Raw genomic sequence first — 15,688 nt, forward strand, 5'->3', positions numbered from 1 at the left:
TTAGCCCCAATGAGTGGCCAAGTTACCACGCTCCATCTTGTCCTTTGTGTAGACTCGCCACAGGGCGAGCTTATTCAGACAGAGAATCTACAGCTGTCATCGGTGGATCCGTCTGCGAACCGACCTGCCGGCGCTATTTACCGCAGAGGCCCGATGGCTGCACCGATCCGGAGCATACACGCCAAGACCGCCACCTGCTCCAGAAAGAACCGTTGCAGATCAACGAGATGAAACCAAACGGAGTCAAGCTGACCACCTTAAGTTTCGTCATATTCGCATTCTTATTGACAGCCCTGGTTGTTCATCATGCCAGCGTGGCCATGGCCCGCCCTAGACAACTACTAATCGCAGCAGGCGATCCTCCACCTTTGTCCTGCAAAAGGCACATCGAGGTCACTGCGTTGCAACGCAGGGAGGGAGCGGAGCAACAGACCTTAAAAGCAACGTTGGAGGGAGCAGAGGGCTGAAAGAAGCCTCAGAGCAAAGATGGCCCCCCTACAAATTCCAGGCCTCTGGGCTACGTCTCTTCAGACCTCGACCCAGCAACACCAAATCACCTTCTCATGGGCTGGCCCGATGCCTCGATGCCGCAAGTCGTCTATCCTGAAGCCATCTACTGCTCAGTTGCAGTAGATGGCGACATTCTCAGGTCCTAGCCGACCAATTCACCCTTTGTCAAGTCCCGCCCATGGCTGTGCCCCTCTTCGCACCCATTGGTTGCTGTTTCGTGGTTGGACAAAAATCCTTTCTCTCCCTCCACTACCATTGAAATAACATGTTTTTGAGTTGCTTCGTATTGATATTCTGTGCGTTCAATTCTTATTTTAAACTTTGTGTCAGTAAAAAGGAACATCACAGGCGCAGCATGGTGACTGGGCATATCATCGTTTTTAGTTTTTTCCAAAAATGATGTTATAGCAAATTCAACATAAACAAGGCGGAACCAGGGCGGAACAAGGCAGAAGAACCTGCTGGTTAGTCAGTCAGGGACCAATCAGAGGTCTGGCAAAGGGTGAATTCTGGAAGCACTACGTGCGCTACTTCTTCGCCGGGATGCAGCTCCCCAGAGCATTCTGCCAAATAGGAAAAGTGACGGAGGTTCTGCTAGGGGAGGATGGCCGTGTGAGAACAGCCGTGGTGCAGATAGACAACCGCACCTACTGTACACGCGACCCGTAGCACGACTAATCAAACTCCCAGCATTGCCAACCTCGGCTTCATAATTAAGACTCATTGAAGTCTTGACTATAGTTATCACATAGCCTATTCGACTTTATCCAACCATAAGTTCACAAAGACCTGGATATTATGTTGTGTTATGCTATGAAACAAAGTATACAAAATGACTAATTCAACAGAAGTAGGCCTAACAAAGTTAGAAAGTGTGTAAGTAAATATAAACAAGTGAGCATTATTTCAGTTAAATTGTCTCGCATTACCATGCAACTATACAGTGTGTCATTATAGTGAGTGTTCTACTCTTTTCTCCATGATTATAGCTTGGTTCCATTAAAGCCCTTGTGGATTGGGAAGTCAACACAGCCTTAGCTAATTAGTGTATTGCCAAGCATGCAATGGAATCCTCTAATAAGCACCGCATTCCCCATCATGCATTGTCGAGCACAGCTCAGCTCTTTACTGGGGGTATGGGACCCATTAGCAAAGCGTTGGTGACGGGCAGAAACCTCTTGTCTCCATATTCAACAGTTTATTCATAAATTAATGCCCCACTTGATCATACTACAGCATCAGTATGATCTAAGAGCTCGGAATGCAGCGAGAAGCGATGCGTTTTGAGCCTGTAGATTTGATACTTTTGCATTTTTTTTATCTTAATCCTGAAAAGTATACAATTTTGGACATATGGGGTTTCCATCCGACAGAGACGGAAGGCAAAATTCACTCGGTTAGCACTGCAGACACATGGGGTTCACGGATGAAGGGTTATGAAAAGATGGCAATCAACATTTTAGCATAATATTGACGACTATTCTGCATAGGCTGAAAGTTAATCTAATTTATAAACGTTGAGAAAAACACAGGGGAGATTTCCTTTTGATATTTTATTATAATATATTTATTATAATATAATAAAACGCAATCAACAAAATCCCAAGTCCCAAAAGTCCCTTTGGGGGAAAATTCCCTTTGGGGGAAAAGTCCCTTTGCGGAAAAAGTCCCTTTGGGGGAAAAGTCCCTTTGGCGGAAAAGTCCCAAAAGTCCCTTTGGGGAAAAAGTCCCAAAAGTCCTGTTGGGGAAAAAGTCCCAAAAGTCCCTTTGGGGGAAAAGTCCCTTTGGGAAAAAGTCCCAAAAGTCCCTTTGGGGGAAAAGTCCCTATGGGGAAAAAGTCCCTTTGGGGGAAAAGTCCCTTTGGGGGAAAAGTCCCGTTGGGGAAAAAGTCCCTTTGGGAAAAAGTCCCAAAAGTCCCTTTGGGGGAAAAGTCCCTATGGGGAAAAAGTCCCTTTGGGGGAAAAGTCCCTTTGGGGGAAAAGTCCCGTTGGGGAAAAAGTCCCAAAAGTCCCTTTGGGGGAAAAGTCCCGTTGGGAAAAAGTCCCAAAAGTCCCTTAGGGGGAAAAGTCCCTATGGGGAAAAGTCCCTTTGGGGGAAAAGTCCCAAAAGTCCCTTTGGGGAAAAAGTCCCTTTGGGGAAAAAGTCCCTTTGGGGGAAAAGTCCCGTTGGGGAAAAAGTCCCAAAAGTCCCTTTGGGGGAAAAGTCCTGTTGGGAAAAAGTCCCAAAAGTCCCTTTGGGGGAAAAGTCCTAAAGTCCCTTTGGGGGAAAAGTCCCTTTGGGGGAAAAGTCCCTTTGGGGAAAAGTCCCAATAGTCCCTTTGGGGGAAAAGTCCCTTTGGGGAAAAAGTCCCAATAGTCCCTTTGTGGAAAAAGTCCCAAAAGTCCCGTTGGGGAAAAAGTCCCTTTGGGGAAAAAGTCCCTTTGGGGGAAAAGTCCCTTTGGGGGAAAGTCCCTTTGGGGGAAAAGTCCCTTTGGGGGGAAAAGTCCCTTTGGGGGGAAAGTCCCAAAAGTCCCTTTGGGGGAAAAGTCCCAAAAGTCCCTTTGGGGGAAAAGTCCTTTTGGGGGAAAAGTCCCTTTGGGGAAAAAGTCCCTTTGGAGAAAAAGTCCCTTTGGGGGAAAAGTCCTTTTGGGGGAAAAGTCCCGTTGGGGAAAAAGTCCTAAAAGTCCCTTTGGGGGAAAAGTCCCAAAAGTCCCGTTGGGAAAAAAGTCCCTTTGGGGAAAAAGTCCTTTTGGGGGAAAAGTCCCGTTGGGGAAAAAGTCCTAAAAGTCCCTTTGGGGGAAAAGTCCGAAAAGTCCCGTTGGGAAAAAAGTCCCTTTGGGGAAAAAGTCCTTTTGGGGGAAAAGTCCCGTTGGGGAAAAAGTCCTAAAGTCCCTTTGGGGGAAAAGTCCCTTTGGGGGAAAAGTCCCTTTGGGGAAAAGTCCCAATAGTCCCTTTGGGGGAAAAGTCCCTTTGGGGAAAAAGTCCCAATAGTCCCTTTGGGGGAAAAGTCCCTTTGTGGAAAAAGTCCCAAAAGTCCCGTTGGGGAAAAAGTCCCTTTGGGGGAAAAGTCCCTTTGGGGGAAAGTCCCTTTGGGGGGAAAAGTCCCTTTGGGGGGAAAGTCCCAAAAGTCCCTTTGGGGGAAAAGTCCCAATAGTCCCTTTGGGGGAAAAGTCCCTTTGTGGAAAAAGTCCCAAAAGTCCCTTTGGGGAAAAGTCCCTTTGGGGGAAAAGTCCCTTTGGGGGAAAAGTCCCAAAAGTCCCTTTGGGGGAAAAGTCCTGTTGGGGGAAAAGTCCCAAAAGTCCCTTTGGGGAAAAAGTCCCTTTGGGAGAAAACTCCCAAAAGTCCCTTTGGGGGAAAAGTCCCTTTGGGGGAAAAGTCCTGTTGGGAAAAAGTCCCAAAAGTCCCTTTGGGGAAAAAGTCCCTTTGGGGGAAAAGTCCCAAAAGTCCCTTTGGGGGAAAAGTCCCTTTGGGGGAAAATTCCCAATAGTCCCTTTGGGGGAAAAGTCCCAAAAGTCCCTTTGGGGAAAAAGTCCCTTTTGGGAAAAAGTCCCTTTGGGGAAAAAGTCCCGTTGGGGAAAAAGTCCCTTTGGGGAAAAAGTCCCTTTGGGGAAAAAGTCCCTTTGGGGGAAAAGTCCTTTTGGGGGAAAAGTCTTTTTGGGGGAAAAGTCCCGTTGGGGAAAAAGTCCTTTTGGGGAAAAAGTCCCTTTGGGGGAAAAGTCCCTTTGGGGGAAAAGTCCTTTTGGGGGAAAAGTCCCGTTGGGGAAAAAGTCCTAAAAGTCCCTTTGGGGGAAAAGTCCCAAAAGTCCCGTTGGGAAAAAAGTCCCTTTGGGGAAAAAGTCCTTTTGGGGGAAAAGTCCCGTTGGGGGAAAAGTCCCTTTGGGGGAAAAGTCCCTTTGGGGAAAAGTCCCAATAGTCCCTTTGGGGGAAAAGTCCCTTTGGGGAAAAAGTCCCAATAGTCCCTTTGGGGGAAAAGTCCCTTTGTGGAAAAAGTCCCAAAAGTCCCGTTGGGGAAAAAGTCCCTTTGGGGGAAAAGTCCCTTTGGGGGAAAGTCCCTTTGGGGGGAAAAGTCCCTTTGGGGGGAAAGTCCCAAAAGTCCCTTTGGGGGAAAAGTCCCAATAGTCCCTTTGGGGGAAAAGTCCCTTTGTGGAAAAAGTCCCAAAAGTCCCTTTGGGGAAAAGTCCCTTTGGGGGAAAAGTCCCTTTGGGGGGAAAGTCCCAAAAGTCCCTTAAGGGAAAAAGTCCCTTTGGGAGAAAAGTCCCAAAAGTCCCTTTGGGGGAAAAGTCCCTTTGGGGGAAAAGTCCTTTTGGGGGAAAAGTCCCGTTGGGGAAAAAGTCCTAAAAGTCCCTTTGGGGGAAAAGTCCCAAAAGTCCCGTTGGGAAAAAAGTCCCTTTGGGGAAAAAGTCCTTTTGGGGGAAAAGTCCCTTTGGGGGAAAAGTCCCTTTGGGGGAAAAGTCCCTTTGGGGAAAAGTCCCAATAGTCCCTTTGGGGGAAAAGTCCCTTTGGGGAAAAAGTCCCAATAGTCCCTTTGTGGAAAAAGTCCCAAAAGTCCCGTTGGGGAAAAAGTCCCTTTGGGGAAAAAGTCCCTTTGGGGGAAAAGTCCCTTTGGGGGAAAGTCCCTTTGGGGGAAAAGTCCCTTTGGGGGGAAAAGTCCCTTTGGGGGGAAAGTCCCAAAAGTCCCTTTGGGGGAAAAGTCCCAAAAGTCCCTTTGGGGGAAAAGTCCTTTTGGGGGAAAAGTCCCTTTGGGGAAAAAGTCCCTTTGGAGAAAAAGTCCCTTTGGGGGAAAAGTCCTTTTGGGGGAAAAGTCCCGTTGGGGAAAAAGTCCTAAAAGTCCCTTTGGGGGAAAAGTCCCAAAAGTCCCGTTGGGAAAAAAGTCCCTTTGGGGAAAAAGTCCTTTTGGGGGAAAAGTCCCGTTGGGGAAAAAGTCCTAAAAGTCCCTTTGGGGGAAAAGTCCGAAAAGTCCCGTTGGGAAAAAAGTCCCTTTGGGGAAAAAGTCCTTTTGGGGGAAAAGTCCCGTTGGGGAAAAAGTCCTAAAGTCCCTTTGGGGGAAAAGTCCCTTTGGGGGAAAAGTCCCTTTGGGGAAAAGTCCCAATAGTCCCCTTGGGGGAAAAGTCCCTTTGGGGAAAAAGTCCCAATAGTCCCTTTGGGGGAAAAGTCCCTTTGTGGAAAAAGTCCCAAAAGTCCCGTTGGGGAAAAAGTCCCTTTGGGGAAAAAGTCCCTTTGGGGGAAAAGTCCCTTTGGGGGAAATTCCCTTTGGGGGGAAAAGTCCCTTTGGGGGGAAAAGTCCCTTTGGGGGGAAAGTCCCAAAAGTCCCTTTGGGGGAAAAGTCCCAATAGTCCCTTTGGGGGAAAAGTCCCTTTGTGGAAAAAGTCCCAAAAGTCCCTTTGGGGAAAAGTCCCTTTGGGGAAAAAGTCCCTTTGAGGGGAAAAGTCCCTTTGGGGGAAAAGTCCCAAAAGTCCCTTTGGGGGGAAAGTCCCAAAAGTCCCTTTGGGGGAAAAGTCCCTTTGGGGAAAAAGTCCCTTTGGGGGAAAAGTCCCAAAAGTCCCTTTGGGAGAAAAGTCCCGTTGGGGAAAGGTCCCAAAAGTCCCTTTGGGGGAAAAGTCCTGTTGGGGAAAAAGTCCCAAAAGTCCCTTTGGGGGAAAAGTCCCTTTGGGGGAAAAGTCCCTTTGGGGAAAAAGTCCCAAAAGGCCCGTTGGGGAAAAAGTCCCGTTGGGGAAAAGTCCTTTTGTGGAAAAAGTCCCTTTGGGGAAAAGGTCCCTTTGGGGAAAAAGTCCCAAAAGTCCCTTTGGGAGAAAAGTCCCGTTGGGGAAAAGGTCCCAAAAGTCCCGTTGGGGAAAATGTCCCTTTGGGGGAAAAGTCCCTTTGGGGAAAAGCCCCAAAAGTTCCTTTGGGGAAAAGTCCCTTTGGGGGAAAAGTCCCGTTGGGGAAAAAGTCCCTTTGGGGGAAACGTCCCTTTAGGGAAAAAGTCCCAAAAGTCCCGTTGGGGAAGAAGTCGCATTGGGGAAAAGTCCCTTTGGGGAAAAGTCCCTTTGGGAAAAAGGCCCATGGTCCACGTGGCAAGGGCATGCCAACGGCATGCTATAGTATGCCATCCGAGACCATGGGCTATAAATAATAAAGCGAGGATTTGAAAAAATTATGAAAAATGGCATGCTATAGTATGCGGTCCAAGACCATGGACTATAGCCCATGGTGTCCCTTTGGGGGGAAAGTCCCGTTGGGGAAAAAGTCCCTTTGCGGGAAAAGTCCCTTTTGGGAAAATGTCCCGTTGGGGAAAAAGTCCCAAATGTCCCGTTGGGGAAAAAGTCCATTTGGGGGAAAAGTCCCTTTGGGGGAAAAGTCCCTTTGGGGGAAAAGTCCCTTTGGGGAAAAGTCCCAAAAGTCCTGTTGGGGAAAAAGTCCCTTTGGGGAAAAAGTCCCTTTGGGGAAAAGGCCCTTTGGGGGAAAAGTCCCTTTGGGGGAAAAGTCCCAAAAATCCCTTTGGGGGAAAAGTCCCGTTGGGGAAAAAGTCCCGTTGGGGGAAAAGCCCCGTTGGGGGAAAAGTCCCGTTGGGGAAAAAGTCTCTTTGGGGAAAAAGGCCCATGGGCAACGTGCCAACGGCTCTTTTTCAAATCCTCAAAAATGATGAAAAAAGGCATGAAAAGCGAGGATTTGAAAAAAAGACGAAAATCACTCCGACACCATGGGCTAAAAAATTTAGAAAAACGGCATGCTATAGTATGCCTTCCGAGTGCCACCATGCTCTCTGGGAATCTCCTTTCTATCTCTTTCCAGTGTTCTTCTGGATGTTTTTCTCCAAAACAAGTGAAAGTAGGAGGAACTCAGCTGGATTTGAACTCTCAAGCTCTGGCTCACATGGACATCATCTTAACAAGGGTGCCAATGAGCTCTCTGAGATTTTAAGTTTTAAGTTGTTCTTCTTGGTGTCACTTTTCAAATGGAGCCTTGGGATCATGTACAGAGCATTACATGCTCTGTACATCTGTAGATGTTGTGGGTTCAAATCCCACTGTGGTCTTTACTCTGAAACTTTACTTTGAAGAAAGAAGAAGATAAAAGTGCCCGGAAATCTCACTCAGTCAGGCTAAGGTAGTGATTGTGGTAAAAAAAGGAGCTTGAAGTTAAAAAAAAATCACTTTCACCTAGAGACTCCATTCACACTTTTCGAGTGGTGCAAACCACTCCAACAACTGGCTTTGTACCTGTTTACCCTTGTTCGTACCAAAAAAACGAGCATGGTTGCTATGGTTAGCAACATTACGTCAGACCACAACAGATCAGGCTATACCTTGCACCACTCAGTTCACACGGGTGTGATTTTTAAAATTCATCTTACTGTGGAGACACATGCTGGAACGTTTTACTTTGAAATGTTTTGTAGTTTCTGAGTTATTTAACTTAAACACCCAATGCATTCTCACATTATTTTCAATCACACATATGCCAAAATCCCATGGGCATGTCATAGCACATCAAATGTTGTGTAGTTTTATTCCCAAGACGACATTCGGACTCAGAGACAGCAGGTGGGGCATTGTTATCAATTTTCGTCACGCTTTTTCGTCACGCTTTTTCGTCACGCTTTTTCGTCACGCATTTTTTGGTCAAAAATGATGAAAAACGAGGATTTAAAAAAAAAGAAAATCACTCCGAGACCATGGGCTTTAGCTCATGGTCTCGAAGTGATTTTTTTGATTTTCGTCTTTTTTTCAAATCCTCAAAAATGATGAAAAAAGGCATGCTATAGTATGCCGTCCGAGACCATGGGCTATTAATGATGAAAAGTGAGGATTTGAAAAAAAGACGAAAATCACTCCGACACCATGGGCTATAGCCCATGGTCTCGGAGTGATTTTCGTCTTTTTTTCAATTCCTCACTTTTCATTGAAAAAAAGACGAAAATCACTCCGACACCATGGGCTATAGCCCATGGTCTCGGAGTGATTTTCGTCTTTTTTTCAATTCCTCAAAAATGTAGAAAAACGGCATGCTATAGTATGCCTTCCGACTTCCGAGTGCCACCATGCTCTCTGGGAATCTCCTCAGCTTTCCATCTCTTTCCAGTGTTCTTCTGGATGTTTTTCTCCAAAACATGCAGCAGAGTGAAAGTAGGAGAAACTCAGCTGGATTTGAACTCTCAAGCTTTGGCTCACATGGACATCATCTTAACAAGGGTGCCACTGAGCTCTCTGAGATTTTAAGTTTTAAGTTGTTCTTCTTGGTGTCACTTTTCAAATGGGGCCTTTGGATCATGTACAGAGCATTTCATTGGTAATTGCTGTGCATCAAAGGTGTCTTTAGTGCTTTGTGTTATCATGGTTGTTAATCAGATAAAACAGAGGAGAAACCACAAGTGAAATCAGACAGCCAGGTAGCTCAATGTGTTAAGTGGCTGTCCACATGATCCAGATGTTGTGGGTTCAAATCCCACTGTGGTCTTTACTCTGAAACTTTACTTTGAAGAAGGAAGAAGATAAAAGTGCCCGGAAATCTCACTCAGTCAGGCTAAGGTAGTGATTGTGGTAAAGGAAAGGAGCTTGAAGTTAAAAAAAAATCACTTTCACCTAGAGACTCCATTCACACTTTTTAAAATTCATCTTATTGTGGAGACACATGCTGGAACTTTTTACTTTGAAATGTTTTGTAGTTTGAGTTATTTAACTTAAACGCCCAATGCATTCTCAATTGCAATAGCACAAACTTTGGCATGCTACTAGTCCTACATTCTTACACCTAGAAATTCCATTCCAACCTATTTAGGTTCATCTTTCGGTGGACATGTTTGCCTGAAAAGGAATCTTTGAAATGTTTCATAGTTTTAGAAATATAGTGCTTTCAAATTTGAGACATTTATAATGGGGCTCAATGGCAAAAAGACGAAAATCACTCCGACACCATGGGCTATAGCCCATGGTCTCGGAGTGATTTTCGTTTTTTTTTTCAAATCCTCAAAAATTATGAAAAACGGCATGCTATAGTATGCTGCAGCCGTCCTAGTGCCACCATGCTCTCTGGGAATCTCCTCAGCTTTCCATCTCTTTCCAGTGTTCTTCTGGATGTTTTTCTCCAAAACATGCTGCAGAGTGAAAGTAGGAGGAACTCAGCTGGATTTGAACTCTCAAGCTCTGGCTCACATGGATGTCATCTTAACAAGAGTGCCACTGAGCTCTCTGAGTTTTTAAGTTTTAAGTTGTTCTTTTTGGTGTCACTTTTCAAATGGGGCCTTGGGATCATGTACAGAGCATAATGCTCTGTATGTATATGCTACTAGTCCTACATTCTTACACCTAGAAATCGGTCAGGGGACCTTAGTATAATTGCCTTATTTGAATCTGAATCCAACATATAAAAAACATATTTGTGATTTTTGTTCGTTTAATTTGCTAGTTTTTCCTTTTTTTGTTCAGAATTGAAAAAATGGGAAAAAGCTAAACGAAAAATCACAAAAACTGGTCAAGGGACCTTAGTATAAGTATGTTTGTTCAATTTAATCCAGCAAAAAGAAAATTGCTATTTTATTCCTTTTTTTGTTCAGAATTGAAAAACGGGAAAACACTAAACGAAAAATCACAAAAATGGTGGTGCCTTAGTATAATTCTGTTTGAGTCCAGCAAACAGAATTATTTTCCTTTTTTTTGTTCAGATTTGAAAAATGTGAAAACTCGAAGCCAAAACCCAGCTTTTAAAAGCTGCGTCAAAGTTGAGTTTTCAGGAGAAAAAAAGCACGCAAAAAAAAGCTGTTCATTCCAAGCTTCAAAACGAAAAAGCTGGTATACATAGAGATAACATGGGAGCACGAAGCAAGAAGCTGCTTCTAGCTTCCTTGGTGTTAACGCGGCTTAAGTCTGATTATGCCTTTGGTTTTTTTGCACTACTGATTGTTACCCGTTTCCTTTCTTGTCAGTTAAAATGATCATTCATCATCACTTCCATCTTGTCCATCACCTAACCCTAACCCTAACCCTAACCCTAACCCTAACCCTAACCTTAGTTGTCTGGTACCAGATGGTTACCATATGGTACCAGAACAAAACAAACAAAAAAGCAGTGTGAATTGTCTGGAACCAGTGGCGCAGTGTGTTAGAACGCTGCCACATGATCGGGATATGGTGAGTTCAAACCCCACTCGTCTTTACTTTCAAAACCGATTTCAGAAGAAGAAAAGCAAAACAAAAGCAGTGTTAATTGTCTGGAACCAGTGGCGCAGTGTGTTAGAACGCTGCCACATGATCGGGAGATGGTGAGTTCAATCCCCACTCAAGTCTTTACTTTCAAGACCGATTTCAGAAGAAGAAAAGCAACACAAAAGCAGTTGAATTGTCTGGAACCAGTAGCGCAGTGTGTTAGGACACTGCCACATGATCGGGAGATGGTGAGTTCAAACCCCACTCAAGTGTTTACTTTCAAGACCGATTTCAGAAGAAGAAAACCAACGACCTATCAACCAACACATTCAAAGGCATATCAATCCCATTAATCTGTTTTCTTATCAAGTTGAAGGCATCCCGGATTTTGTTGAGGGTGGGTTGGGTGTTTCACGGTTTCTCATCAACTCCATGTTAAATCACACAATTACCCCCCAACGGACACTAGCCATAACCCTAACCCTAACCCTCACCCTAGTTGTCTGGTACCAGATTGGTTACCATATAGTACCAGAACAAAACAAACAAGAAAGCAGTGTGAATTGTCTGGAACCAGTGGAGCAGTGTGTTAGAACGCTCCCACATGATCGGGAGATGGTGAGTTCAAATCCCACTCAAGTCTTTACTTTCAAGACCGATTTCAGAAGAAGAAAACCAACAAAAAAGCATTTGAATTGTCTGGAACCAGTGGCGCAGTGTGTTAAGACACTGCCACATGATCGGGAGATGGTGAGTTCAAACCCCACTCAAGTGTTTACTTTCAAGACCGATTTCAGAAGAAGAAAACCAACGACCTATCAACCAACACATTCAAAGGCATATCAATCCCATTAATCCCTTTTCTTATCAAGTTGAAGGCATCCCGGATTTTGTTGAGGGTGGGTTGGGTGTTTCACGGTTTCTCATCAACTCCATGTTAAATCACACAATTACCCCCCAACAGACACTAGCCATAACCCTAACCCTAACCCTAACCCTAGTTGTCTGGTACCAGATTGGTTACCATATAGTACCAGAACAAAACAAACAAGAAAGCAGTGTGAATTGTCTGGAACCAGTGGAGCAGTGTGTTAGAACGCTCCCACATGATCGGGAGATGGTGAGTTCAAATCCCACTCAAGTCTTTACTTTCAAGACCGATTTCAGAAGAAGAAAACCAACAAAAAAGCATTTGAATTGTCTGGAACCAGTGGCGCAGTGTATTAGGACACTGCCACATGATCGGGAGATGGTGAGTTCAAATCCCACTCAAGTCTTTACTTTCAAGACCGATTTCAGAAGAAGAAAACCAACAAAAAAGCATTTGAATTGTCTGGAACCAGTGGCGCAGTGTATTAGGACACTGCCACATGATCGGGAGATGGTGAGTTCAAACCCCACTCAAGTGTTTACTTTCAAAACCGATTTCAGAAGAAGAAAACCAACGACCTATCAACCAACACATTCAAAGGCATATCAATCCCATTAATCCTTTTTCTTATCAAGTTGAAGGCATCCCGGATTTTGTTGAGGGTGGGTTGGGTGTTTCACGGTTTCTCATCAACTCCATGTTAAATCACACAATTACCCCCCAACGGACACTAGCCATAACCCTAACCCTAACCCTAGTTGTCTGGTACCAGATTGGTTACCATATAGTACCAGAACAAAACAAACAAGAAAGCAGTGTGAATAGTCTGGAACCAGTGGAGCAGTGTGTTAGAACACTGCCACATGATCTGGAGATGGTGAGTTCAAACCCCACTCAAGTCTTTACTTTCAAGACCGATTTCAGAAGAAGAAAATCAACACAAAAGCAGTGTGAATTATCTTGAACCAGTGGAGCAGTGTGTTAGAACGCTCCCACATGATCGGGAGATGGTGAGTTCAAATCCCACTCAAGTCTTTACTTTCAAGACCGATTTCAGAAGAAGAAAACCAACAAAAAAGCATTTGAATTGTCTGGAACCAGTGGCGCAGTGTGTTAGGACACTGCCACATGATCGGGAGATGGTGAGTTCAAACCCCACTCAAGTGTTTACTTTCAAGACCGATTTCAGAAGAAGAAAACCAACGACCTATCAACCAACACATTCAAAGGCATATCAATCCCATTAATCTGTTTTCTTATCAAGTTGAAGGCATCCCGGATTTTGTTGAGGGTGGGTTGGGTGTTTCACGGTTTCTCATCAACTCCATGTTAAATCACACAATTACCCCCCAACGGACACTAGCCAAAACCCTAACCCTAGTTGTCTGGTACCAGATTGGTTACCATATAGTACCAGAACAAAACAAACAAGAAAGCAGTGTGAATTGTCTGGAACCAGTGGAGCAGTGTGTTAGAACACTGCCACATGATCGGGAGATGGTGAGTTCAAACCCCACTCAAGTGTTTACTTTCAAGACCGATTTCAGAAGAAGAAAACCAACGACCTATCAACCAACACATTCAAAGGCATATCAATCCCATTAATCTGTTTTCTTATCAAGTTGAAGGCATCCCTGATTTTGTTGAGGGTGGGTTGGGTGTTTCACGGTTTCTCATCAACTCCATGTTAAATCACACAATTACCCCCCAACGGACACTAGCCATAACCCTAACCCTAACCCTAACCCTAACCCTAGTTGTCTGGTACCAGATTGGTTACCATATGGTACCAGAACAAAACAAACAAGAAAGCAGTGTGAATTGTCTGGAACCAGTGGAGCAGTGTGTTAGAACGCTCCCACATGATCGGGAGATGGTGAGTTCAAATCCCACTCAAGTCTTTACTTTCAAGACCGATTTCAGAAGAAGAAAACCAACAAAAAAGCATTTGAATTGTCTGGAACCAGTGGCGCAGTGTGTTAGGACACTGCCACATGATCGGGAGATGGTGAGTTCAAACCCCACTCAAGTGTTTACTTTCAAGTTCGATTTCAGAAGAAGAAAACCAACGACCTATCAACCAACACATTCAAAGGCATATCAATCCCATTAATCCCTTTTCTTATCAAGTTGAAGGCATCCCGGATTTTGTTGAGGGTGGGTTGGGTGTTTCACGGTTTCTCATCAACTCCATGTTAAATCACACAATTACCCCCCAACGGACACTAGCCATAACCCTAACCCTAACCCTAGTTGTCTGGAACCAGATTGGTTACCATATAGTACCAGAACAAAACAAACAAGAAAGCAGTGTGAATTGTCTGGAACCAGTGGAGCAGTGTGTTAGAACGCTCCCACATGATCGGGAGATGGTGAGTTCAAATCCCACTCAAGTCTTTACTTTCAAGACCGATTTCAGAAGAAGAAAACCAACAAAAAAGCATTTGAATTGTCTGGAACCAGTGGCGCAGTGTGTTAGGACACTGCCACATGATCGGGAGATGGTGAGTTCAAACCCCACTCAAGTGTTTACTTTCAAAACCGATTTCAGAAGAAGAAAACCAACGACCTATCAACCAACACATTCAAAGGCATATCAATCCCATTAATCCGTTTTCTTATCAAGTTGAAGGCATCCCGGATTTTGTTGAGGGTGGGTTGGGTGTTTCACGGTTTCTCATCAACTCCATGTTAAATCACACAATTACCCCCCAACGGACACTAGCCATAACCCTAACCCTAACCCTAACCCTAGTTGTCTGGCACCAGATTGGTTACCATATAGTACCAGAACAAAACAAACAAGAAAGCAGTGTGAATAGTCTGGAACCAGTGGAGCAGTGTGTTAGAACACTGCCACATGATCTGGAGATGGTGAGTTCAAACCCCACTCAAGTCTTTACTTTCAAGACCGATTTCAGAAGAAGAAAATCAACACAAAAGCAGTGTGAATTATCTTGAACCAGTGGAGCAGTGTGTTAGAACGCTCCCACATGATCGGGAGATGGTGAGTTCAAACCCCACTCAAGTGTTTACTTTCAAGACCGATTTCAGAAGAAGAAAACCAACGACCTATCAACCAACACATTCAAAGGCATATCAATCCCATTAATCTGTTTTCTTATCAAGTTGAAGGCATCCCGGATTTTGTTGAGGGTGGGTTGGGTGTTTCACGGTTTCTCATCAACTCCATGTTAAATCACACAATTACCCCCCAACGGACACTAGCCATAACCCTAACCCTAACCCTAACCCTAACCCTAGTTGTCTGGTACCAGATTGGTTACCATATGGTACCAGAACAAAACAAACAAGAAAGCAGTGTGAATTGTCTGGAACCAGTGGAGCAGTGTGTTAGAACGCTCCCACATGATCGGGAGATGGTGAGTTCAAATCCCACTCAAGTCTTTACTTTCAAGACCGATTTCAGAAGAAGAAAACCAACAAAAAAGCATTTGAATTGTCTGGAACCAGTGGCGCAGTGTGTTAGGACACTGCCACATGATCGGGAGATGGTGAGTTCAAACCCCACTCAAGTGTTTACTTTCAAGTTCGATTTCAGAAGAAGAAAACCAACGACCTATCAACCAACACATTCAAAGGCATATCAATCCCATTAATCCCTTTTCTTATCAAGTTGAAGGCATCCCGGATTTTGTTGAGGGTGGGTTGGGTGTTTCACGGTTTCTCATCAACTCCATGTTAAATCACACAATTACCCCCCAACGGACAATAGCCATAACCCTAACCCTAACCCTAGTTGTCTGGAACCAGATTGGTTACCATATAGTACCAGAACAAAACAAACAAGAAAGCAGTGTGAATTGTCTGGAACCAGTGGAGCAGTGTGTTAGAACGCTCCCACATGATCGGGAGATGGTGAGTTCAAATCCCACTCAAGTCTTTACTTTCAAGACCGATTTCAGAAGAAGAAAACCAACAAAAAAGCATTTGAATTGTCTGGAACCAGTGGCGCAGTGTGTTAGGACACTGCCACATGATCGGGAGATGGTGAGTTCAAACCCCACTCAAGTGTTTACTTTCAAAACCGATTTCAGAAGAAGAAAACCAACGACCTATCAACCAACACATTCAAAGGCATATCAATCCCATTAATCCGTTTTCTTATCAAGTTGAAGGCATCCCGGATTTTGTTGAGGGTGGGTTGGGTGTTTCACGGTTTCTCATCAACTCCATGTTAAATCAC

General features: G+C 44.6%; 1 protein-coding gene across 1 annotated transcript in view; it reads left to right on the top strand.

Moving 5' to 3' along the window:
- Positions 1-1,053: 1,053 nt before the first annotated feature.
- LOC306937970 (beta-1,4 N-acetylgalactosaminyltransferase 1-like) overlaps positions 1,054-15,688 on the top strand; it is a gene marked incomplete at both ends in the record, with an annotated part of 54,266 nt that continues 39,631 nt past the window's right edge. Inside the window, one exon of the mRNA XM_079521993.1 lies at positions 1,054-1,162. Within this exon, the coding sequence (XP_079378119.1) occupies positions 1,054-1,162 (109 nt within the window). The remainder of the gene's footprint in view (positions 1,163-15,688) is intronic.

Source organism: Electrona antarctica (genome assembly GCF_951216825.1).
Source record: "Electrona antarctica genome assembly, chromosome: 15".
Lineage (NCBI taxonomy): Eukaryota > Metazoa > Chordata > Actinopteri > Myctophiformes > Myctophidae > Electrona > Electrona antarctica.